The sequence below is a fragment of the Colossoma macropomum genome, unplaced genomic scaffold (assembly GCF_904425465.1).
Source record: "Colossoma macropomum unplaced genomic scaffold, Colossoma_macropomum, whole genome shotgun sequence".
In the NCBI taxonomy this organism is placed as follows: domain Eukaryota; kingdom Metazoa; phylum Chordata; class Actinopteri; order Characiformes; family Serrasalmidae; genus Colossoma; species Colossoma macropomum.
This window is the reverse complement of record NW_023494807.1, coordinates 6,615,474-6,641,772: the sequence shown is the minus strand read 5'-3', so window position 1 is coordinate 6,641,772 and position 26,299 is coordinate 6,615,474. Positions and strand designations below refer to the sequence as shown.

Genomic DNA, 26,299 nt, shown 5'->3' with positions numbered 1-26,299 from the left:
GTGTCTGCGCGCGAGGAGGTGGAGGAGGAGGAGGATCCTGCGTCGCGCGAATGTTTAACTGGAGGCGCGCGGGGTTTCCGCCGCTTCTGAGCAAAGAGAGAGAGAGAGAGAGAAAGAGAGAGAGAGCGGAGAGGAGAGAGCAGCTCTAGAAGCAGCAGCAGCAGTGAGTATTAAGTAGTAGCAGGAGGTCGCGCGCTGCAGACGGAGCTGCGCCCGGGGAGTACGCGAGGCTGGACGTGAGCGGGACGAGCCGCTGGTGTTTTAAGGGCGCGCGGCTGTGGATGTCCGGGGATATTTCGCTGGCGGAACCGGAGAGACCCGCGAGCGCTGAACGATGGATGAGCGCGCTCTGAAGCAGAGCTCCGTTTACCGAGACTGAGCGCTCCGGCCGCTCGAGCCCGACTGGATTTTAACCTCAACCGTTTCTTCTGGAGAAAAAAAAGTGTTTTTCGTCGTTTCTTTCTTTTTTTAAACTCTATCTTTCTTTTGGTTTCCACGTTTTATCAGTGCGGACTGATGGCCGTGTGTCCGCCCCCCAAAGCCCCCCGCTGGGTTTTGTTCGTGTTGTTAGTGCTGCACGCGCCGCGGAGGATCTCACCTCTGATTACAGGTAAGAGAGGGATGGAAAGAGAGAGAGAAAAAGAGAGAGAGTCAGTCACAGTAATTGTTATAACAATTTGTCCATCGAGCGGTCCTACTGAGCATGCGCACATCATTACTACAGCTTAGTAAATTGTATTTTTACACCGTAAAACGTGATGAATAGCAGCACACTAACTAGTGTTACCCATTTTAACACTTTCTGTTTTCTGATTTAACACATTCTGTGTTAAAGGTAACCCAAAATGTGTTTTCCGTACCTGGGTATAGAAATATTTCAACGCATTTTGTGTTAAAAGTAACACAAACTGTGTGTCTCCAACTGTTAGAGACAGAATGTGTTGTTTTTTAACTCATATATCTTAAGAGTGTAATGTTAATTCAGCCTTAACTGAAATCTATCTAAGCTTAATATCACCACTTACTCCCTGATGAGGTCATTTAGGCTATCAGAATATCCTAATTATTCTTTTTAAGTCTGGTAACATTTTCTGATACAGCAAAACATCCTACCTGTAGTTTTAATGCAGGTAACGTTTTACGTTACAGTGATTTAGGCTATCAAAACATCCTGTCCTGTTTTAAGTAGGAGGCTACCTATAAATATGGGCTATGAAAACAGGTACTGAACTGTCACTGGGGTGGTCCTATCAAGGCTACGTCTTCAGTTCTTTTTAGTTCCATTGCAATTATATTTTTTAGGCTGCACTGACTTCATTCATGATGCCTTGTCTCCAGACTTTATATTATTGTTCTGTTTTAAAACCTTAGGGTCATGAAAAGGTACAAAAATGGACTTTTATTTACTTTTTAACCATATTTAACCATGCGCACAGCTGGACCTAAAACCACTGCTGTACCTTTGAGGGTACATTTATACTGTTTGTGCCATGATAAAAAAAAATGTACCTGCACAGCACCTCTTTTTCTGACAGTGTCCCGAGCATGCGCATATCATTTTTATCGTTTTTCATGCTAATTCAGCTTCAAGTCTATCATACAGACTCAGACTTATATTACTACTCACTCTTCCTGGTAAGGTCATTTAGGCTATCAGAACGTTTGCTGACAGCATTTTCGGATACACTGATTTAGGCTATCAAAGCATCCTATCCCCTTTTTAAGTAGGGAGCTACCTATATGCACTGTGGTTCACACGTAGAAAAGCTGGTTCCTTAAGGGTTCTTTAGTAATGGCTGTGCTCCTATTTAGAACCATGAGTTCTATATAAAACCATTTCATGTTTAGTGTTTCTTTGCGTGGTGATATGGATCTTCAGGTTGACAGAGAATGTGTCGTATATGGTCTGGGACATTTTTTTAAAATGTTCTACAAAGGGTTCTGTAAAGCTTATAACAAACGAAGAACGGTGCTATATAAACACATTCTCCATCAATCTGAAGAACCAGAGTACCCTACCATTTAAGCATGAAATGAACCACTGCCTTTGTTAAAGAACCCTTAAAGAACCATAAGTGTGTAGGACGTTTCGACAAGGTAGCACAGCTCGTCTGAACACCGGCTCTGTCCCGTTTGCTGAAGCTCCTTCACTCGTTCTCTGCCGGTGCTACGCTGCGCACGATTTCGGCCGCGTCCCAAACCAAACTGCCATACTCGCTATACATCAGCACTGCTCGGACTAGATGCTGTTTTTTGTGCAGTGCAAAACTAAAGAAGCAAACTTTGAGCACCAGACGTGTCCTGGCTTATCGACTACATCTGGAATAAGGAGAAAACTGGACTTTTTTGGACGAACTGTCCTTTTAAATCACTCATTGGCGTTTTAGTGAACTCAGCATCTGAATCCAAACCCAGGTAGGCTACCAAGTTCAATTTCTGACGTTCAAACTGCAAAAAATCCCACTTTTGTACCTACTGTATAATAAATGCACTGTCCAGAGGACACTCACCTCCCTAGTCTCATCTCCCCTCTTCATTCCCAAGTCTTTCTCTTAATCAGCTGTTTGCTCTTCATGGCTCTGGAACTGGATCACTGCATCTCCTGAAAACAAACAAGACCTGTCTGAACAAAACTGAACCGAACTGAGTTGAATTCAACCGAATTTAATTGACTTGAACTGAATTTAACTGAATTAAACTGCACTGAACTGAAAATTAATTTAATTTAACTAATCTGAATGAAAGAGATTTAAATTGAACTGAATGGAACTAAGCCGAACTGAATTGAATTAAACTGAATTAAATCGAGCTTAACGGAACAGCTATAACTGAAATGAACCGAATCCAGTTGAAACTGTACTGATTTCAATCTTTAACCTTAGCAAATGTATATCTTGAGGCAACAAGCACTTTCATTGGTTAACTGCTTCGATAAAAATGAAAAAATAAGTAAAGCAGAAAGCTCATTTTCTCACCAAAGCTTCTCCTCAGCCAGTCTGAGTGCAGGAGCAGGTGGAGCGCGGGATAAACCCGGGCAGCAACGTCAGAAGTGCTTCGTTAAGCCGGTTAAGCTCAAATCTGTACATTTTTATTTACTGTTGAACGCTGAGGAGAGAAAATCAACCGTTACGTCGAAAAATTCAAAATTTGACGCGCTTGGTGCGCTTGCGCGCGAGACCAGAGTGAGCGGGAAAAAGCTGTAAAAACGCTAAAGACGCTTATCATGTAGCCATAAAGTTGGAAATAAAGCAGCAGAGATGGGCAGTAAGTACAGCTCTCACTCTCTCTACTTTTCTGAGTATTTTCACGTGATAATGCTGTTACATCTACATATTTGTGGAGAATCTTTTACCTCAGGCTTCTCACTCTTAAAAAAGACGGTTCTTCAGGGGTTCTTTAGTGAAGACAGTGGTTCTGTATAAGACCATGGACACTCAAAGAACCATTAGAATCTTTTCATAAAGGGTTCTTGGTCTGTATACAAACTTGACATTATAACAATAGCCAAACTCTTTTGGGTGCTATGTAGAACCATTTTCAAAAAGGTTCTACATACAACCACAATACATTCTCTATCAATCTGAGGAACCATTTCACCAAGCAAAGAACCATTTTAACATGCAAATGGTTGTTTGTGTGTTTACCGTTCCACATAGGACTGTTGTCTTTTACTAAAGAACCCTCTTTTTTTAAATGTGTGTAGATCACTACTCTTTTACTTTGACCTGAGACACTGTTTGTGAAGTAACACGTTTACTGGAGAACTCAAGGCTCCTCTACTCATCTGTAAAATAATACTGATGATAATGAAATCGACATTTAAAAAAATACGACGAACTGTCCCAACCGTTTCATTAGCAGCCGTTTGAGAGAGACCTGTGTGTTTTCTGCAGGTACTGAGGCGAGCTGTGATAATGAAGGAGAGGTGCTGCACATCCCCAACATCACAGACAACCCCTGCATCTCCTGCGTGTGTCTGGTGAGAGCTCACAGCATCATTTCCACCTTCTTTCTACAAGAGTATACTCTCAAAAAGAAATAAGGTTCCTTTAGTAAAGGCATTTAGAACCACAAGTTCTGTGTTAGAACCATTTCACGCTTCATCCTTTAAATGGCCAAGGAGAGTGTAGGCCCAAAGTTTTATTACATACATCTATAACCTAAGAATAGCTCAACCAGTTTGCATTAAAGACCCTGTGGTTACTAAATAATAAGCCTTAGTATGTTGTACGACTGGGATTTTATGGGGTTAAATGGTTCTTTGAATGGTGAAATGGTTCTTCAGACTGGTGAAGAACTATTTCATGTGTTGTCAATGGATGTATGTAGAACCTTTTTGAAAATGGTTCTATAGAGCACCAAAAAAGGTTCTGCTATTGTCACTATGTCGAGCTTGTATACAACTGAAGAACCCTTTTTGGTGCCATTCCTTCTATCTCCGAGGTCTCTTACTCAGTTTTCCTCTGCCCTGTTTCCTTCTCTCCGTTTCTCCCTATCTCTCTCTCTCTCTCTCTCTATTTCTCCTTCTTCTCTGCCTCTCTCCCTTTTTCTCCACCCCCTTTCTCAATCCTTTCTGTCTCTATTTTTCTTTCACTCTCTCTGTCAATCTTTCTATTTCATTCTCTCTCCTCCTTCCCTGCATTTCTCTCTTGCCCTCTCCCCCATATCTGTCTATCTCTCTCTGTCTCCCTCTCTCCTCACTCTTTCTGTCTCCCAATCTCTCTCTCTCTCTCACCCCCTCTCTTTCTCTGAGGTGTGCTAGGCTCCTCTGATAGCAGTCTGAGTTTTGCCCCTGGCCTTATCTAATCTGCCCCCGGCCTCCTGCCGCGGGTCACAGCCCTCCTTTAATCTGCCCCTGTCCAGCCTGAGAGACAGTGTGGCGCGGAGGCACAGGGCCCCCATTAAACTATCTCCTAATGGTCGGCCGGTCAGTGAGCAGCACTGAAGCGTCAATCTTTTAGCCCTTCTCTCCTCACCCGGTATCAGGCTGTGGAGCGGTGGAACTGAGTTCTCTGGAGCGATGGAGCTCCATCCAGTACCTTTGGAATGATTTAGCATCCACAACTAATCACCCAACATTAGTAGCTGTCCTCCTCACTAATGCTCTTGTCTTGATGTGCAATGGTTCACTTGTTCGTCACTATGGAACTATATATATATATATATATATATATATATATATATATATATATATATATATAAATATTATATAAATATTTTCAGTTCATGTGTGCTGTGTGCATGGGCAGCAAAGGCATGACCCCTGTGCAATGCCTGTCTCTGTTTAGATTTTAGAGCCACTAATATATCTCATTTGGCCAAATTATATGGCAGCATCATACAGTTGTAATAAAACCTTGTATTTCCAAAATGAAGCAGTGCAAGGTCTTTAATTTTGATGTACATTAATGTGAAGCGATTTTTCTCTGAGCTTGATGGCTGGTTTCTTCAAATGGTACTACATAAAAAAACAAGACCAAAAATTTGAGTTTTTGATATGACAGGAATGACATGTGTCCTTAATCAACAAGACAACCCTGCAGTACAAGCAAGATAATAAAATGTAGCCACATACCAAAGACCAGATCTGCAGTCGTACTTGAAAAAGTTTGATATGTCTCTCAGGACTGAGCTGATGAGGGCAGAGGCACAGTCTGTGTGTAGGTCATGACCTGCATGTTTTTAGAGAAAGGTTAAGGGTCAGAAGGCAAGGGCAGGGGCATTACTGGGGCCATGAGTGGAGAAATGCTCTTAAGAGTTCTCAGACCTTCCAGAGAAATTCGACAAACACTTAGCACCTTGTTTTGGCATGTCTGCACATCAGTTTAAACCTGAGACAGAGTCATGTTATCTGGCATTGACTGCATTTTTGAATAAGACATTTGACATTTGATCACTGTCGTTTTCTCTGAGTGGAGACTGCTAACAAGTTTGCCAGGCCTCTTCTGTCAGACCGGACTTCTCATCCCATGAGCTTTCGGGGGCTCCAGGTTTAATCTCCTGTGACCTTTGACCTCCTTCAGATAGGTCTCCCTCACTCCACATCACTTAGTGCTGATGACCGAGTGGGCAAAAAAACATAGGTGGGCAAATACAGGCTAATGTCCAACACTTAAATTTACAACTGGGGTTTTCAGAACAACAGTGTGGCGTATCTGACATTGAATTTTCTGAAGGTTTGGATGCTAAAATCCCTTGTTTCCCTCGTGGAAAGCTTGCCTCCCTCTCGTCCAGCGTTTCTTCTGAAGTCAGTGGTGTTAACAGGGAATCCCGTCTTTGCTGCAGTAACAGCCTCTACTCTACTTTGGAAAGGCGAAGGCTTTGCACTAGATGTTGAAACATTGCTGTGAGAATTTGATTGCACTCAGCCGTAAGAGCATTCAAATACTGATGTTGGATGATTAGTTCTGGATGCCAAACACCATTCCTACTCTTCCCAGAGGTATTGAGTGGAGCTCCAGAGAATGCAGTTCCACTGCAGTGCTGGGGGGCTTTATACCCCTCTAGCCGACACCTGGCATTGGACATGGTGATCTAAGGCTCATGTTTTTGCTCCAGAGCATCCCATTTTATTGGTAGTGCTGTGCAAAGGCTATGTCTGTGCAATGGAACACTGGCTTCTTAGCAATGTATGCACCTAAGTAGCTAACCAGAAAGGGTGTCTGGATAGCAGCAATATGAAAAAATGTCTGTACAAATTCTTAACTGTGGCTGTAAAGGTACAATTAATAACCTTAGGCCAAAAATATGGCAGTTAACAGATTCAAGGGAGAGTCCTTGATTTGTAGATAGAGTGCATTTCTGAAAATGTGTTTGTATTTGAAACTTTTTCATTGTTCAGCTCACAGTAAGGTAGAAAAGGTATGTTTGGAAAATGAATCACATGAAAAATATGTTTTGGAATGAACAGGAATATATTATAAATTTACCAAAAATAAAAATGGGCATATATATCACTTTGCTCTAAGATGCCATATAGTGAGTTTAGCTGGACTTTCACGAGTGCTGTAAGGGTAACAATGGGGAAGGGAAGTGCTTTTATTGTGTGAAGAGAGCCTGAGCAAGTACTATGAGCCACTCTGAGGAGGCCACAGCCTTTCACACAAAGTAAAGAAGGTCAAGGGGAAACTACAATAACTACAATGTACAAGCTCCCGAGTCAAACAGTGTGTCTTTGACACGATTAGACTGTATTAGTGTGTGATTTGAGCCCGCTTGGATTTTTGGTGGGGGGAAAGCAGTGTTAGTGTCAAAGAGACCGGGTGACGACGGGTCTCTGAGGGACTCTCAAGTTTTCCGCCTTCGTCTTCTGCTGTCATCTCTCCAAGGCGACGTGACGGCTTAATGAATTCCTTGTATTGACTTACGGTAGAGTCTAACTTTATGAAAGGAAATCAATGGAGGGTGGGTTGTTGCCGGCTGTGTTGTAAGCTGATAGTTCCCCTTCGCTCTGACTGAGCCTGTAATCCGCTGCCTGAGACATTTATCAGCCTGAGCTGTTCTTCTGACCTTGGAGAGGCTTGACACAAACAAATTTGGTTCAGATCGACTGACATCTGAAAAGTGGTCTAGTCTTTTCTTTCAGACTGTAGTCTAGTCTCAAGTGTACTCTCTCTCCCTCCTCCTGTCTCTCTCTCTCTAGCTTTCCTTCTTTCTCTTTCTCTCTCTTATTCACTTTCTTCTCTTTGAGATGATGTTGTTAAGCAGGCTGATGTGGTTGAAGAACATTTAAAGTCTCACTATCATAAAGCCACTCTGTAATATTAGAAACCTACTACTTTACCTTTCTGGGCCCGTGTTTCTCTTTGAAGCGGAGTTATTTAATTGCCTCACTGGGTTATGAACATGTAGGTCCACTACAGGTCAAACTTTAGATTACACTCAGCAAATGTGTCAACAAAGATGGATTATGACTCTCTCACCCTCAGCACCTCTAATGATAAAGGAATAATTTGAACAAACTCAACATGATGGTAAAAATTCTCTCTCTGCTCTGCAGGATGGAAAAGCAGACTGCAAGCAGGAGAAGTGCCCCCTAGTGGCAGAAGACTGCGCTCTGGTGGTTAAACAGACAGGAGCCTGCTGTGAAAGATGCAAAGGTGAACACAATTACATAGTTACTGTCAGTAAATACAATTTAAAGTAAACAACTGTAAATATGGAGGTTTGAAAGTTATAGTAAAGAGTGATTTATGTGATTTGCTACCATTTTAGAGATACAAGCTTTTGTAAGGACATCAAGAATATGATAAAAGATGGCTTTGATAGTATAATGTAATTGGTTAAGGCACCGCGCACATCAGTTGTATTCTATATTTCATGTGACAACTTATTAAAAACAATTGTGCTATACATGGAATAATCTTGTGGAAGAACTGTATATTGCAAATGTTATTAACAATAAATATAAAATTAGAAGTATTTGCTGCCCTCTTTTAAAGGCAATAACTTAGCACTTTGTTATTTTATTTATTTATTTAAATAAATAAAATATTAATAAAATAGATTTTTATTGTATCAACAGTGCAAAGCAAGGAGAGAAGATACACTCTTTCAAGTTGATCTGCTTACTTAGCTGTTAGGTATGTCAAGTTGGGGAGCAGTACAGCTACCTGGGGCAGTGGAGGAAGTGCCTTACCCATGGGCCTTACCCCGGCCTGTTTCAGCACTTTTTTAACATGCCCTCACCAACTTATACTCACCACTCAAATATGCATCACTCATAGGTTACACAAGTTGTCATTGTTAGTCACAGAGCTTTAGATTGCTAATTAGCAAGGTAGCAGAGTAAAGTGATGGAGCACTGTTATACATGATCAGCAATCATGTATAACAGATGGAATAGTTTGTAATTTAAAGCCCAGCAAATTGAATATTGTGGTTTTGATGTATTAAGCATTCAAAAGTAGTGCTATGATTTATAAACAGCTTTGTCCACAATTCCTCTTAGAGTTTAAACAGGCAAATGCATGAAATTGCAATAAACCAAAACCTTGTGGTTTTTGGTTCACCTTTCTAACCACTAGGCTACCAGTTTCAAAGACCCTGTCTTACAGTGCTTAACCATGCTAAAATCACTGTAACCTATGGTCTTGAGTGACTTATTGCTTTATGAATGCTTGATCAGAGCAGCGGTCAGTGACTCACTATGTGACTTCAAGCGCAGTGATCTGTAGTGTGGACATAAAGGTCTTTTGTGTATGAGAAAAAGGGCATTTGTGTGCACTAAAATATTCCCACTCTCCACATAGGGTCTCAGCAGCTGCTCTAGCTGATTGAGAATTGGAGTCTTGGGTGCAGCTTGGGTTTATGGGGCACAGAAATAAAATCCTCCTTTTTTATGAGGTCTGTGCTGCTTCAGTGCTGGTTTGGCCCGTATGCTCTCATCGGAGAGAGAGGAAACGCCAGTTTAGCCAGGGTCACTCTGGACTAGACTCGTAGCTTCACAGCAGGGGCACAGGCCTTTGTTTGCGATCTGTTCTCCGCGCCCCCCCACTCTCTTTCTCGCTCTGTCTCTCTTTTTATTTTACGAGCCAGGGTTTATTAAAGATGCCTGGGCCTTTTTTTGTTTTATGTCAGCTCACTTTTTGTTAGTTTTGAATGGAAAATCCCAAGCCGTCATGTTTTGTGTTGTTCCTGCATTCCCTCCAAAGCTCACGGCTCCATGCTGGTTCCTTTCATTTGGGGCCATATTGAATTTGTTTTAATATGGACGTGTAGAATTAGGACGAAAGGGTCGACAGGACAGAGGGCAGACATTGCCTTCTGTCCTGTGGTTCACCTCTTCCAGAGGGCTTACGGTAAACCACAGACTTTAGTGTGGAGTAGAGTTTCCATCCACACAGTAGTGACTTAATGTGTTGTCTATTCAAACTATGCAGCATGAATTCAGTGAGATCAATGGTATGCTTTTCAGAATCTGAATTAATCTCACTCGTTCTATCCAGGTTGTCAGCTGGAAGGGAAGGCCTATAATAGCTCATATTCCTGGACTACTCCCACCAAGCCATGCATCACACGTCGGTGTCAGGTAAGATAATCTGTCTTTTAAGTAATTTTGCTCTATTAGAGTCGTATCTGTGTGCTTGTGTACTGGGGCTTATACCTGTCAAACGTCTCAGAGTTTTGGCAGGGGAATCTGTATTTGTTATGATAAATAAGGGTCTGAATGTGCTGGATAAATATTCCTAAAATATTACCTATTCACTAAATATTCATTGGGGTATTACTCAAACAGTCTGATCCTACATCAACACTCCTCCATCTTTGATGTGTATGATCTCTGCATGGAAAGATGTCATGACTTTGCATATGTTTGCATAAGTTTCCTCTTTCATATTTAAGAATATACTTAAAGAGAATTCTTGAGGTAATTCTACGAGTGCAGTGACACCAGCTACCCGATACAATACTAAATAAAATACGGAACTGAGATCCCATCAGTAAAATAAAGCAATAAACCACAGGAAACTCTGCATTACACTGATTTTACCAAAGTTAACGGGTGTTGTTATGCTATGATGAAATCAACAATAACCCCCACACTCAAGTGCAGTATTAATTATCTTATGAGCAATTAGGCTGCTTAGCAGTGTATGCCATAGCAGTGTATGCCATAATAGCTTAATAGTTGTTCCATACATAATGATTTTTAACCCTAAAGGCTGATGCAAAAACATGGCTATTTCAGCAGTTTAGTCTTAATAAGGTGATTTCTGTTGTTGCATTTTGTTGATATTTAAAGAATGTGATCTAACAAAGCCAAAAAATCATTTATTTTTATTTAGTTTGTGTCACAAACTTCCTTTTTTTAAAACAAGAAAACATGAAAGACAATACAAGTTTTGTACGAATACAGCATATCGGCTATGTTTTAGAATGACTCTGAATGGACACTAAGCACTCTCGGAAAATATCACAGTGCATTCAACAGTGCAGAAAACCTTGTGCCTCCTTTATACAGTGATACAAATGTGAAACAGTAGCGATTCTACACTCTGATACATTTCAGGATCTGCATGCGCCATAACTCCTCTGATGGCAGATTTAAATGAGTTAAAGGGGTCGTCAATAAATTCTCACCAAAGAATCACTGTTGAGAAGCTTGGGTCAGTAGGGTTAATACCTTGGTGCATAAATTCAGAAGGCATTGGCTGGCTCGGCGGATCAGATATTTAAACCGGAACTGTTTTATTAGGTCAAATTTGCATATTTTAGTGAGTGCAGGCTGACCTGGAATTGCCTTTTCAGCATCTCACTCAGTGGCCTTCACTAAGAGCGTTAGTTAAGTGGAGAGGGAGTGACTGAGGACAGATTTATAGTTTATTGCCTTGCAGAGAGTAAACAGGTGAACTTGGCTGTTCCATCTGCACATCTGGGTCCAGCGCACACAGACCTCTGTATTATTTCTTGCATCACGGCCACAGGAAAGTGCTGGCCGCTGGGGAGAACACAGGTGTGTGGGCAGAATTCCGAGTAGATTCCAAAAGCTTTAAGAGTCCAAACCAAAGGAGAAGAGAAGCCAATATGAAAATGCTCAGCTGTGACACGAGTGTCAATAAGTTGTGGGCAAAGAGCCCCACTCACACAAATCACAGAGCAGGCAATTCTGCTAAGAAGCCTTAAAATTCAGTTTTACAGTTCAAATATTTCAACTGTCTGCTTGCACCCTGAGAGTTAGACTTTTTTTTCCTCAAACAACTGTGCCTTCCATGTTCCTTCAACCAAACTGTTGCTGTCATATCTCAATTCCTCACAATAATTTTTCATTTGAAAATGCCAGCTGGCAAACAGGCCAATCGAAATCATACAAAATTGCCTGGAATTAAATCATTTTTTTTTGTGGTGTCAAATTTAATGCATCAAAAACGTGTTAACGTGCTAAATGATTAACACCACATTTTTTAACACCGCTAACACATTTTCCTTGTTTGACCCATAGTTCCCCCCTAACGACCAGCTGCTCATGCACTCTGTGATGCTGTGACTGTATGACTGTAGCCCTCTCATTCACGTATGGCTTTAAATTGGCAAGTTCCAGTCATCATTTCTAAACTTATTACCATCTAATGCAGTGCCATGAATTTGTTTGTTACCGAAGTTCGAGTCTGAAGTATCATTTATAAGGAAAACACAGTTGATACCGCGATATATTGGTAATTTAGCAGGCTGTGCTGGACTGTGCTCACGGGAGAACTATGTATACATCAACAAGCAGCAAACCAATAAAAGCAACAGCACTCTGGTACACAAAAGCCCCCCTCGAAACAAGACAGGACATAGCAGCATGAGAGCGAGAGGGCTACAATCGCTACTCCCCCAATCTCTACTTGAGAGCAAAACCTCATACAAGTGTACACACTGGACTGTGTAATTTAGGGGTATTCAACTTCGGTCCTGGAGGGCCGGTGTCCACAGTTGGGTAATTCCCCTATTCACACACACCCACTAATTAACCGATGAGTTGAATCAGGTGTGTTTGGGCAGGGAAATCACCAAACTGTGCTGGCCCTCCAGGACCGGAGCTGAAAACGCCTGATGTAGATAGATTAATGTGACCGTGAAGATCGTAATGGCTGTTATTGTGTTTGGGACAGGAAGGTGTAATCACTGAGGCAGAAATGCAATGTGTGGTTCCCTGCAAAAATCCTAAGATCCACCCCAAGAAGTGCTGCCCATCGTGTCCAGGTGAGTGTGTGTGTGGGTATGTCTTTTTATGTCTGTTCAGCCTTTTTGTGCGCCTTAAACTCTAAGCTAATTTTTCAGTTATTAATCTTTAAGCTTAATATTTAGTACTATGAATTATCTGATACTATGAAACAAATATGTTAGATGTGAAAAAATGAGGAGTTAAAGTTTAAACCTCCAATGTTTTTAGTTTAAGTAAATTTTACTCATATTTTGATAAATTATAATGAATTATACACAATTTAAATAATAATTCTGCAAAACTGATTAAATACTATAAGCTGATATATATTTTATTTTATTTTTTCATTTTTACCATTGGGCAGGTCAGCACCTTACTTAGTGTTAACTAAGTAATCTTGAGTGTGCAGATTCTCATCTCTGATTCTCTGTGTCTTCCATGTGCTCAGGCTGTATATTTGAAGGACGTCTGTATAAGGAGAGAGAGGAGTTTCACCCTGAAGGGAAACCCTGCATCAAATGCATGTGCACTGTGAGTATCTCCACTCACCATATCTGCCATTCCTGCTGCTTTCTCGGACATATGTCTTCATCTACTGCCATGTTCAGTTAGGCAAAAAAGTGTTTCTTATTTCTGTAGAAGACAATGTGTCATATATAACAGTTATAAGTTGCCAGTGAGAAAAACCAAGCTATTGTATCTCATTAAAACAAGCTTAGAAATTCTGTGGAAAGTGCTGATTGTACTTTCAGTAGATCCCATGTCTGTATTTGAAGGTCATGTGATGAATTATAATTTTGAATATTATGAAAAGTTATTGTTGTACACCAAAAACAACACCTGTACGTTTTTACTACCTTTTTTATTGTAATTGTTTGCTTTCAAAACAACCAAAAAAAAGTCAAAACTGTCAATACAGAATGTAAATCAAATATAAATGTACAGGGTGATTCAAAAAGATTCATCCAATTTCAAAATGATTTATTTCACTTGTAAATAATTACAGAACAATGCAGTAAATTGTAAATGGTTTAAATGAGCATAAAGTTTATTATGTAATTTTACAAGTGCTCAATATGAACCTCTTCCAGCTGTACAGTCAACATCAACGCCACAGTCAAATTCATCCCATACTCGATTGAGCATGTCGGGTGTCACTGCACTCATGGCTCTTTCAATGTGATTTCAGAGATCATCCAGTGTTGTTGGGAGTGGTTGCACATAAACAGAATCCTTAATGTACCCCCACAAAAAAAGTCACACGGCATGAGAGCTGGTGATGCTGGTGACCTTTTTCTTGGAACTGTTGGTACCAATGACGAATGCTCTGAGCTGTTGGAGGTTCACTGCCATACTGACAGTCAGAAACCCTGTGACCCCCTCTTTCAGTTGGCATGTGATTGGTTCCTAGGCGCCTCACGGTTGTAAAAATATGACGCTTTGAAATCAGATGAATCTTTTTGAATCACCCTGTAGTTTATTGTATAACTAACTATGTAATTGAGTACATGATGATGTAATTGCATTTGAACAGTATAGCAAAATGACAGAAATAACACGTTCACTTATGTTCTTTAGCTTTGCTGTCTCAGAGATGCTGTTGTCCTCCACTGTGCTTAACACTGAAAAAGCAGTGGCATTAGTTGGTCTTCTTGCGGTGGCTGGCTGAGCTGTGTGACTCTGCGGCTAATGGGTTTGTCTTTGACTCTCCAGGGAGCCGCTGGACTTGTCTAACTACCTTTTAACAATAAATAAACTAGGCAGATAAACACATTAAGGTCTTTACTGCACTTCCCAGTCAATTAGAGAGCTAGTGGTTATAAAGAGCACATGTGTATGTGTGTGCTGGGCCAGTATTGCTGGACTGTGGAAAGCTGTCCAAACAGAGGGCTTATTTTGGATGTTGGGTCCTGCTCTCTGGAGACTTTGGTTTATATTCTCCATGGCTTTGTTTGGTCATTTTAATGAAGGCAGTGTCATAACCCTATACATGGGTTCATATGAGTCACCACCCCACCTCCAGCTCTAACATTCCTTTACAGATCATATCCAGTGTCACACACTGCTGTGACGAAGGGCAAACCCGGCAACATTACGCGCTCACAAACACAAGTTTGTATTTATGCAGTGTCCAGACACAGGGTCAAACCTATTTGCAATAATACAATAAAATGTCCGAAGTCAGAGACATCCCCTCATTTTTTAATTTCTAGTTAAAACAGCCAAGTGCAGTTTATTCAGGAGATATTTCTGAAGAATTAGATATAAGATATACATATAAGATACTCTTGCGAAAGACAGATAAAATCAAAGAAAATTAAGTAATAACGGGTTTAAAAATGATTAAAAACTACAGACAACATGGGACTCCTTACAACCTCCTGCAAGATCTGGTAGACAGACAAAACTGCCCCCTCAGCTAAACGGCACTTAAAGCTTTCATCTTTGAGAGAGAGGAGAAAATTAAGCTGCTTCAGATCTGTAAACATCCACAGGTGTTTCTGTCCATCCTTCCAAGACAACACCGTGCTATGGGTCTGAAAGGATGTGTAGCTGTCAAGATGCCTCACTGAGAAAAGGAAACAGATAAAAAAACAAGAAAATGTGCAAATTAAACTAAGCTTCTGGTGTTCTCAGAACAATGGACTGACCACCCCAGACTCCAGACCTCAGCATCAGTAAACACCAGAAGCAGAAAATGCAACCATCGTCTAAGACTAAACTTTGGAGGTGTGGAAAAATATGCCAGCATATTTATTTGGATAACTGAAAGTAACTGTGCTGAAAAGAATGGAAGCTGTAATGAAGGCAAAGTGCGGACACACAAGTACCGAAAAAAGTGAAAATAGATTTAGTTGTTAGAACTTCTGTGTAATCTTCTGCCAAATATGTGATTTCTGCTCTCTTTTGATCTGCTTTTTTGTGCTTAATGGCTGGAAATTAAAGGAATGAAGGGTGGTCTCTGACATTTGCATATTAATGTATGTAATATATTTATCTAACTACCTGTATGTAATAAGAATTTTCTAAACCTGAGCCTAGTGCTCTCAAACATGAAATACGGAGCTCTACAAAGTAAGGACCATTTTGTTGTTCTTAATGTATGTTATTGTAGGTTACTCCTGTTTTTCACACACACACACACGCACACACACACACACACACAAACAGAGCGAAAGCGTTCACCCAACCTTCAAAAAGTTTTTAATTTGTGGTTGGTTTTACTGCAAACACAGCAACCCTGTCTGTCTTCTTGAGGCTGCTTAAAGCTACAAGCTACGTGAGGATCACTGTCGCTGTCCTCTGTGGCGATTTTCTCCCTGATGAATGGCTCTCTCTTTGCCATCATGGCTGCTGTTGTCATTAGTTACACACATGCCTAAGACCGCTAAATCACTCAGAGCGGCCTGGATCCCACACTAAAACGGGCAAGCTAATTCACCCTAACAGGGTAGACCCCATTTGTCTTTATTCATTTCATGTCTGTCTGTGTTTTTTGTGTTAGGGAGGTCGAACGATGTGTCATAGGGAAGTGTGTCCTGTTCTTTCTTGCCCATCTCACCTGAGCCATACACCTCCAGGCCAGTGCTGCCCCAGGTGTCAAGGTACGTTTACTATATTTCCACTAGTCACATCACCCACTCAAATATAGTCCTCAATTGAAAGCTTAGACTTTATCCCTAAGATAAAATGTTTTACTGGAATGAATTAAAAAAAGAAAGCATGGAAGGTTTAACGCTTGTTTATTCCATGCATTTAACATAAGATCCACACCTGATTTGCTGATTTTGTGTTTCAGAATCTCCAGGCTTCAGATAGAGTTAGATGTGATTTGAGTACCAGTTAAGCTGCAGAACAATAAGTCAGAGATACACAACTATGTTCAAATTTGTTCAAATGTTCGAACCAGAAATCTTTTTTGTTTTAAATATTTTCATATTTTGCATTACATATGTGTACATATGCCATTTTGCTTAACATGAGACACACCCTGCAGTTCTATGTCACACACTCACCTATTTAAAAATGACATGATAATACATGATTATCAGATGACCACACTGACTGTCTAATGCTTGTTCTAAACTAACCAGTTAACTGAAAGAAACAAGCTTTGTTTTAATTACCTAATTACATATAGGTATACTACATTGCAAAATACTGCAAAATACCATCTCCAGAATAAACCTACTGTAACCTAGAAATGATCGACTGTGTCTTTATTTCTGCCTTATCCAGGTCAGAGGAAGGTGTTTGACCTCTCTCTGGGCAGCTGCTTGTTCCACAGTGAGGTCTATGAGAACGGCACATCCTTCAGCTTTGATAACTGCACAGCGTGCACTTGCCTGAACTCCACAGTGGTGTGCAGAAAGCGCTGTTCTCCATCTGGAAGCTGCCAAGGTGCCACCTGCTGCCCGGAGTGTCTCTCCTACCTGAAGACGGAGGATGTGAAGTACTGCAGAGTCAAGAACAAAATCTACAGGGTGAGAAACAAAGGATGCTTCAATACACTGGATGAATGAATGGATGGAGAGGTGAATGGATGAAAGGATAGGTGGAAGGATGTGGGAATGGATGGATGGATGGAGGGATAGATGAATTTAGAGATAAATGGATGGATAGACGGATTGATGGATGAGTGGATGGACAGATGAATGTATAGACAGATAGATAAATGTATATGGGTGGGTATGTGGCTGAATGGATGGATAGTTTGCTTAGATAAATGGATGATGGATAAATGGATATATGAATAAGTGGATAGATGGCTGGGTGAATTTGGTGGATGGATGGATGGAGTGGTAGATGAAGCAGATGGATAATGGATGGATGGATGAATGGATATATTGATAAGTATGGATAGACTGATTAGATGAGTGATGGATGAATGGCTAGTTTGATTAGGTACGGATGTATGGATGGTATATAAGTGAATATTAGCCCAAACCTTTTGATGAGGGCTTTATTAATACTGTATCTCTCTGTGTCCTGGTAGGATGGAGATAGGTGGTCATCTGTGAACTGCACACTGTGTTCCTGTGTGAAGGGTAACACTGAGTGTCAGCCCAAGCAGTGTGTGCCGGTCACCAGCTGCCCCCCGGTGAGACACCCAAAACACACTGACCAGCCAACACAATTAACACACATTGAACTATTCACGCAAATGCAGCACTGCCTTCTGCTCCTCAGTGCCTCAGTCCTTCACCTATGACTGAAAATAGTAGAGGACAGGAAGAATTAGCAGTTTGGTGTTGATTTTCAGTTTCCATGTTTGCATAAGAGTGTGTTACATAAAGTGTCCAGTTCAGGATATTTACTGAGTACATGTAAAGCAACATGAACTTTGCAGTAGTATTGCAATAAAGACGGCAGAAAAAGAGCATCACTTCATATTGTCAGTAGGAGCAGTGTTCTTAGCGCCACATGGTAGAGCTGCACATCATAAAATCTAAATTATTATTCACTACACAAGAGTAGCTTTTACAAAACACAAATCACAGAAATTCCCTCCGCTATCTCGGATGTTCCAGGTGCCCTCCAGTATCAAAAATGATCCTGGTAGCATTCACAAAGTTTGATAATGACTTTTAATCCCCTCTTTGACCGTATTGCATGGAAACTCTACACCCACGCCCTTTGTCATATCCCAGCTCATTTTGAAATCATTATGTGACAATGCAATCACAATATGATATCCGTATCGTGCAGCCCTGAAACACGACTCTTCGTACTAGTGTCTTTACTTCTTACCTCTAACCCTGCCAGCTGTTCGCTACCCCTCACTTCAGCCTTTCAGCAGAATTATGGGCTGTGACTAACCAGCACTGGAAATATCTACCTGTGTGGCATTCGTGTATGGCATTCTCTATGGTGATTTACTCTCTCTGTGGCCATAATTTGTCTGAGCTAAGGGGAAGTTCATTACTGCCTAGTAGATTTTCTCATTTGAATAGGTAGTATATGTAGTGTAGAGATGGGCGATACAAACTCAAATTTCTACCACAGTAACATGATATCATGACCAAAAAGTATTTAATAATAACAACAAAATAATAATAATAATAATAATAATAATAATTCCTATTATTATTATTATTATTATTATAATTATGATGAATCTGCTACTACATGAGCCTTTCGAAGTTAATGGTTTAAATTGCATGTCACACTTTTGTTGGGTTTATTAAAATCCTTTGTGTTTAATTTACATTGTGTTGTGGCTGTTTATCATTCACCATGGTATTCATAACAAAAATCCAAATGGGACAATGGGACGTCTTAAATTTTCTGCATATCGTCACTGTCCATTTCTATTTGGTCCATTCATCTTGAAAGTTTCCCAGAATATAAAAAGGCGGCTGCTGTGCTGAAATGAAAACAAAAATAAAAAATGAAAAAAAAATGGTGATACTTTTTTCTTTTGGACAGCGACGATAATTTTATACCTCCCACCCCTAATATATGGTGGTCACCTACCACATGGTACTTTAGCATACCACTGATTTCCCAGCATGCACCTGTCTCTGGTTTGAGAGGCTGCCAGATGGTAGGAAGAGCCTTTACTTTGACTTTAGACTAGTTTACCTCCTGTTTGACTGACAGTGAAGAAACATAACCCTATATTTAGACTCGAGAAGCCAGTCTCTCAAACCGCAGGCCTTTGTGTGCTCTGAATGGAGTGAGGTTCTGGATGAGAGTATGGCTTCTTATGTGTGTGTGTTGGGGGGGGGTTATTTTGCCCTGAGGGTGCAAAGTGGATGAGGGGGGGAAAAAGCTTTGATGTGTGCTTCTGATGGCACTTGAAACAATCTACCCTGTTCTGTTCCCTCAGACTACCTTGCTAAGACACAATGTCTGTTTGTCTGTTTTGCTCTGTTTAACCCTTACATAACATTTCACATCTCATCTGCTAAATGTTCAGAGTCTCTGTCTCCTATAAGTCATTAAAATCTGCCCCTGAGAGTAGTTGGTGTGCCTGCATGACCAGATTGGTTTTAGCAAAATGGATCAGCATGTGGAATCGGAGCTTTCTGTGTGCTACCTTGTTTTCTGTTACTGTAGAAAGAAGATCTATGCTGCCTTTTTTGTTGGATGCACTGTGATAGTTTCCGACCGAGCTCACACATTCGGAATACAATTCACATCGCCAAAAGCTTAAAGTTGCTAAAAATCAACTGAAGTGTGAAATAATTTTCTCTTTATACATTTAGGGTGTTTGTGTCACAAATAATAAAAAGCTGTAAATTTCCAGCTTGGTTAGGTCATCAGCACATTCTTTATGTACCAAAAAGAATGTAAAATCAAGATATGAGGTTTATTATTATTATTATTATTATTATTATTGACTGTCTTTGTATGTCTCTCCCAGAATAAGATACTGAACCGGACTGGCTGCTGTCCTGTTTGCACTGAAAGTGAGTAAGTTTATCTTCACCTTATTCGTCTTTGCTTTTGTCATTAGAATTAAATTCAACTCAAAATTTATTTATAAAATCCTTCAATTTAAAATTAGCTTGTAAGGACTAACAGAAGTTTGTTATCTCACACAGCCTTAACAATATTAACCACACTATGATTGTTTCAGTGACACAACATGAGAATAATAATAAAAATACAGTGGAGAACAAGACTGCATACACAACAAAAACAGTTTATTTTCTATAATTAAATATCTTATATTTACAAACACAAATTTGATATGCATTGAAAATGTAGAATCCACACATGCAGCAAAAATCCCTGCTTGGTCCAAAAAGCTATGAGTGAGCAGTAATTCATATTGAATTACACCATACTTTTGTTTTGCCATAATAACTACGACTTCTAAAGGTTAACAGAGGAAGTTGACATTTCACCACCATGATGGCTTCCTCTCTCCTCTACCCCCCACAGAACCAGGCGTGTGCACAGTTTTCGGCGACCCCCACTACAACACATTCGACGGGCGCACGTTCAACTTCCAGGGCACGTGTGAATATGTGCTGACAAAGGACTGCTCAGCAGCAGACAGCTTCACAGTGCTGGTGAAAAATGATGCAAGACGCACCCGCTCCTTTTCCTGGACCAAGTCGGTGGAGCTACGCATGGCGGGACTCACAATCAGCCTGCACCAACACCTGACTGTCCGGCAAAACGGCACACGCATCGCCCTGCCTTTCCACAGCACTGGTGTCCACATTGACCTGGACGGATACCTGCTCAAACTCACCACCATCGCAGGTGAGGGCCAGCAGGGGGCACTGCTGCATCCTTGGGTGTTGAGTTGGGGTGGACCATACAACTGCTTTTCTTTTTGATCTGACATGAAGTCATACAAAGACTAGTATCATGATACTAATATTTCAATAACGGTGATTTGCATTCTTTCCATCATTAGATCAGAGCACTCACTCGTGTGATTGTGTGAGCCTTTGTGTGTGTGAGAAGTGGAGGGAGAGGGTGGATGGAAAAAATGTTCCTGTGTTTCATGTTATTTTCAGTTTCATAAAACAATAAATATTCAAATGATTGCTTAAATCAATAGCTATTAAAATGACTAGTTGAAGAAAACACTTAGAATCAATATTTTTACACAAGGATCAATTCTAAAAAGGACACATCAGAAATGTAAATATTGATACTGTAGTATTGATCTGCTCACCCCTGTTGTGCAGTGAGTGCTTTTCAGTCTCAGTCCAAATCCCACATTCAGCTCACAGGTTCATTCATTTGGAGCTCAGTGCAGGTGTGCTGGAGCAGGAGCTTCAGTGCAGAGAAGAAAACCTGTTTTAATTTGTCCCAGTTATGTGTTACCGTACATTGGTAACTTACAGGTTTGCAATCACTGCTTTCAACAGTATTAACTAATTTTGTTACAGATGTATGTTCAAAAATGTATTCTAATATGATGCTAGGACAACTTCAGAGGTCATTCATGAACAGAGGAGATGATTCCATAATAACGAAGAAAGCTGTATAAACTTATAATTAACAATTGTATTTAACAAAGAGATTATTACATTTTGATGCAGAGAACTTAACAAGAAATGACTATAAACAGATAATTACAGTATATTTTTGTCAATCAATAACTTCATGTTGGTCCTAAAATACTTTAAATATTGAACAAAATGTCTACAAATATACCGGTTGGTGTCTAGTTTATAATATTTCAATCTGTGTGCATTATTATGAAATAAAGTTATTACTTTACTAATTGATAGTATCATTGCTCTTCTGTCCTAAAACTTAACCTCCTGCTCAGTGGAAAAATTTGTGACAAGTTTAGCATGTGAGAATCTATAGTGACTCACCGTCTCCTCTGAATGTGTCTTTAAGGCCTGGAGATCACATGGGATGGCGACAGTCTGGTGGAGGTGGTGGCTGCACCCCACCTGAAGGGACGGCTCTGCGGCCTCTGCGGGAACTACAACGGACACAAGCGGGACGACACAATGGGGGGCGATGGCCAGTTCAAGTTTGACGTGGACGAGTTTGCTGAGTCCTGGCGAGTGGACGGTAACGAGGTGTGTGAACAGCCTCCCCGCAGGCCTGTGTCCTACCTTTGTCCTGCATCCGTCAAAGTGAAGCTCCGGGCCCACCGTGCTTGCCACAAACTAAAATCCTGGGAGTTCCAAAAGTGCCACGCTGTGGTGGACTTCACCTCCTTCTATAGGTAAGTGTTCCTTGATAGATTCATTTTTATTAGGGTTTGAAAAAATATTAAAAACGTCTTTGCAAAAGTAAAGAAAGTGATTTAGTCACCTAGTGTTTATCTCTGCAGTGTGTCATACCTTATTTTGCCTGCTATCACACATAGAAAATGATTATGGAAGACTGTACCGTTTCTTCTCTTTTATGTATCCAGTTGGTTAAAAAAATATGTCCATAAACTAGATATAAATTTTGAAAATTAAAAAATGTTGTGTGTTGAAATGAGCTAGTGCGAGGTTCTGGAGCAGAGTTAGGTTTTGAGCATTAGAATATCAAGTGCCATTAAACATACTCCAAAACCTCCTCATGCAGAGTGTCTGATCCTCACAGCACTCACTGGCTGATTACAGAGCCATGTCCTCAGCTCAAATACATGCTACTCTTTTTTGCTCAGGCCTCAAGGAAAACATCATAAAATGTGAGCTTAATGGAAATAAATGTGCTGTCCCACCTAATTGCAGCTTAAGTAATATGTTTGCATGTTTGCCGTCTGCATTGTAAAGGCTTGTCGTAAAGTGCAGTACAGTGTTTCATGTTTATGTGGAAAAACACTTAAGATCTGTGTTGAGTGATTACTGATTGACTAAATGTTCAGCACACTTGCACTCAACAAGCACCAGATGGCGCTCTTATTCCATGATTGTATAACAAGCACAACAGCAAATACACCGTCACCTCCTGATTCAGTGTTTCTTCTGGAATCAAGGGTATTTATAGGCAGTTTGTCCTTCTTTGCTGCAGTAACAGCCTCTACTCTTCTGGGAAGGCTTTACACTATTTGTTGGAACATTGCTGTGAGGATTTGATTGAGCATTAGTGAAGTCACGAACTGATGTTGGATGATCAGTTCTGCATAACAACTCATCCCAAAGGTGTTGGATGGATGGAGCTCAACTACTCCAGAGAAAGCAGTTCCACTGCTCCACAGCCCAGTGTTGGGGGACTTTATACCCCTCTGGCTGACACTTGGCACTAGACATGGTGACATTAGGCCTAGTGCAGCTGCTCTAGAGTGTCCCATTCTATTGACAATGGACATTATATGGGCTGTGTGTACACAACTAAATGCCTGTGTCAGCAGTGGGTGCAGCTTAAAGTAGCCGAGCCTGGACATGTTTGGACATACGTGGACTATGTGTGGACTATGATGATTATAAATGATCATAAATGTCCATTTGCTTGTTTTTACAAAAGAGCTCAGATTTGGTGTAAACATATATGAATGAGTGAAACTTATTATTTTATCTCATTTGATTTCTACCAGTAACTGAGTTACCCTTCTATGCAGGTCATGTGTAACGGACATGTGCGAGTGCCCAGTGCATAAGAACTGTTACTGTGAGTCCTTCATCGCCTACAGTCGTGCCTGTGAGAGGGAGGGAGCACCTGTGCTTTGGAAACCAGAACAGTCCTGCATGAGTAAGCGGCAACAGACACAGTCAGAATTTTCTCCTTGTACTCATTCCCTGTCCTGCAGTTTTCTCCACCTATGTGTCATTCCTGACACTGTGATTACATTATTAAAAACAAATTCCAGATTATTGTTTTAAAGGACATGGCAACACTGACTGAGCACACATCAACATCTTAATGTTCGTAGTACTGGCTTTATGATGTCCTAGAATTAGAACAAACAGGCCAAACGTACCAAAGGGAAAGGCAAGGAGAACTTTCTAGTCTTATGAATGGGGGGAGAACACTCTAGAACAATGTGAATGGGGATGAACATTCTAGAACAGGGCTGCCAATAGTGGGATCAGTGGGCCCGAGTTGGCCCCTGAGGACCTTTTATTTGACCAACTGCAATGTCTTTTTGGCCCTCAGACCACCAAATACATGGCACCTTGGCCCCCAAAACAAAGTTCATGTTCTAGAACCGTGTGAATGGGGTAGAACGTTTTGATTCCCATTAATCACACACAGATAGAGCACACAGCATTTGGGTTTGTTGGTGGTTGTTTAGAACATCAGCGTGCTTACTCAAAAAGACTGAGTCACATAAAATATTACATAACGTCATCAGTAGTGCAACTCAGTGTATTCAATACATTGTACTAAAGAGCATCACACATGATTTATTTTGCAGTTCAGGCTGGTTTGGGCTTTGTTTTGTTTTTATATATATAATGATATCAAAAAGTAACTTGTGGTATGTGGAAGTAATTTTCAGAGGAGTGATTTAAAGTGATGAGCATAAAAGTATTGGGACAATGCGAAATTTATTTTTGTTGCATATTTATACTTTTTATTTTCAGATATTACATGAATATAAGGTGAAAATAGAGACTGTTAAGTTTAATTTCTGGATAATATGTGTCATAAGTTAAACCATGATGATTAATCCTCCAGCCTTTCCTCTTATATATGTATATATTTAAACACAGCTTTAATTAATACGCATTGAAAAAAAATAGCTTCTCATTGGTTTAGTTGTCCCATTTCCCAATACATGTGCTTATCGCTGTATTTTTATAACGGTGCATTATGAGTTTCATGCTGTATCCTTGACTGATTTTTTTTCCGTCTTTCTGTCCAGCCACCCAATGTAAACACGGTGCCGTCTATGACACATGTGGTCCCGGTTGCACCAAAACCTGTGACAACTGGAATGAGATCGGCCCATGCCTCAAACCCTGTGTGGCCGGCTGCCACTGTCCAGCTAATCTGGTGCTACTCCAGGGTCACTGCATCAAGCCCACGTCCTGCCCAGGCCGGTGACCCCTGTGACCCTGCTGAGGGCACTGTAGACCAAAGACTAATGCTAGAATGGCTGAACGCTCATGCCTGAGACTTGGGGGGGGGGTTAAGGTGTGTGGGGTGAACCTCCCACGCATGACCTGATGTTACAGCTCAGTCAGGGCGGTGGGACAGAAAACCATGGCCTTTGATCTCCACCTCACTCTACACAGACTGAGTCGCAGGGCCCTCAGTGCATTCCTTGGAATACTTGTCAGAGGGAACTACTCATGTCACCTCTAGTCTGCATGTGAGAGACATCGTGAGCAGCTGTCGCCGTGGATCGAGGAGTGGTAGTGTTAACTGGCCTCTGAACAACACAGAACCTCAACATACAGGGAAGATGTCAGCTGTACACTGAACTCTGACAATAAGGGGTGCTTATAAACCAACAGGGATCATTAAACCAACTTGGAATGAAAAGAGGAATCATAAAAATGCTAATTTTATTCACAATGACTTAAAGGGAACTATTTATGTATTTGTTGTGTATTTAGATTTTGTTATATTGTTTATGCTGTGCACAAAGATGTGACTTGGCTGTTAAGAGCTCATAGGGAAATGTACTGTATTCTTGAAAGCTCAGTGTATTTTATTTTTTTGTGTGTGCTTTTGCACATGCTAGTTTGAGTGTGTGGCTGTGTGTATGTAAGTATGAGTGTGTGTGTGTGTGTGTGTGTGTGTGTGTGTGGTGAACTTCCTGTAAATTTTACTTGGCTGGAAAGCAGTTATTTATGAACAGCATTAAGGACCTGTATCCTCTCAAAGAACCAAGCTGCAAGAGTGGCATGAGCCAAGGACTTCATTCAGGTTCTGTCACAGCGCAGAGGGGCAAAAGGTTAGCATTTGCCCCTATGGTGGCAAAAAGAACAAATTGCCAAATCCTCATATTGGCTTCCCTTATTTAAAATGTGGCACAATTAACTTGGTACCTGATTGTTGATGAGATGAAATGGCATAAACAATAAAACAAGTATTCACTTTAAATGAATGACCACTTTAAATGACTGATCTGAAACACTCTTCTCTGTTTTAATGACATCTTCTGGAAACTGGGGCTACCCCTTAAACTCACTGTTAAAAGAGGAAAAAGTAAAATAGCCTATAGGCATAAAATGACAATGACAGAAACTGCCATCTACCACAGGAATACATTTTGAAAGAGATAAGATTTGAAGTGTGCAGTAGGCAGATATAACCCATTCCTAAGAAAATGAATGA

At 40.7% G+C, this 26,299-nt stretch overlaps 1 protein-coding gene across 1 annotated transcript; it reads left to right on the top strand.

Moving 5' to 3' along the window:
- bmper (BMP binding endothelial regulator) lies at nucleotides 1-26,293 on the top strand. The gene is made up of 14 exons (XM_036555816.1): nucleotides 1-610; nucleotides 3,894-3,979; nucleotides 8,000-8,099; nucleotides 9,948-10,030; nucleotides 12,597-12,687; nucleotides 13,098-13,180; nucleotides 16,155-16,254; nucleotides 16,889-17,133; nucleotides 17,646-17,750; nucleotides 20,019-20,064; nucleotides 20,543-20,869; nucleotides 21,968-22,304; nucleotides 23,631-23,761; nucleotides 24,879-26,293. The coding sequence occupies exons 1-14, from the start codon at nucleotides 517-519 to the stop codon at nucleotides 25,058-25,060; spliced, it is 2,010 nt and encodes a 669-aa protein (XP_036411709.1). The 5' UTR covers nucleotides 1-516; the 3' UTR covers nucleotides 25,061-26,293.
- The last annotated feature ends 6 nt before the right edge of the window (nucleotides 26,294-26,299 follow it).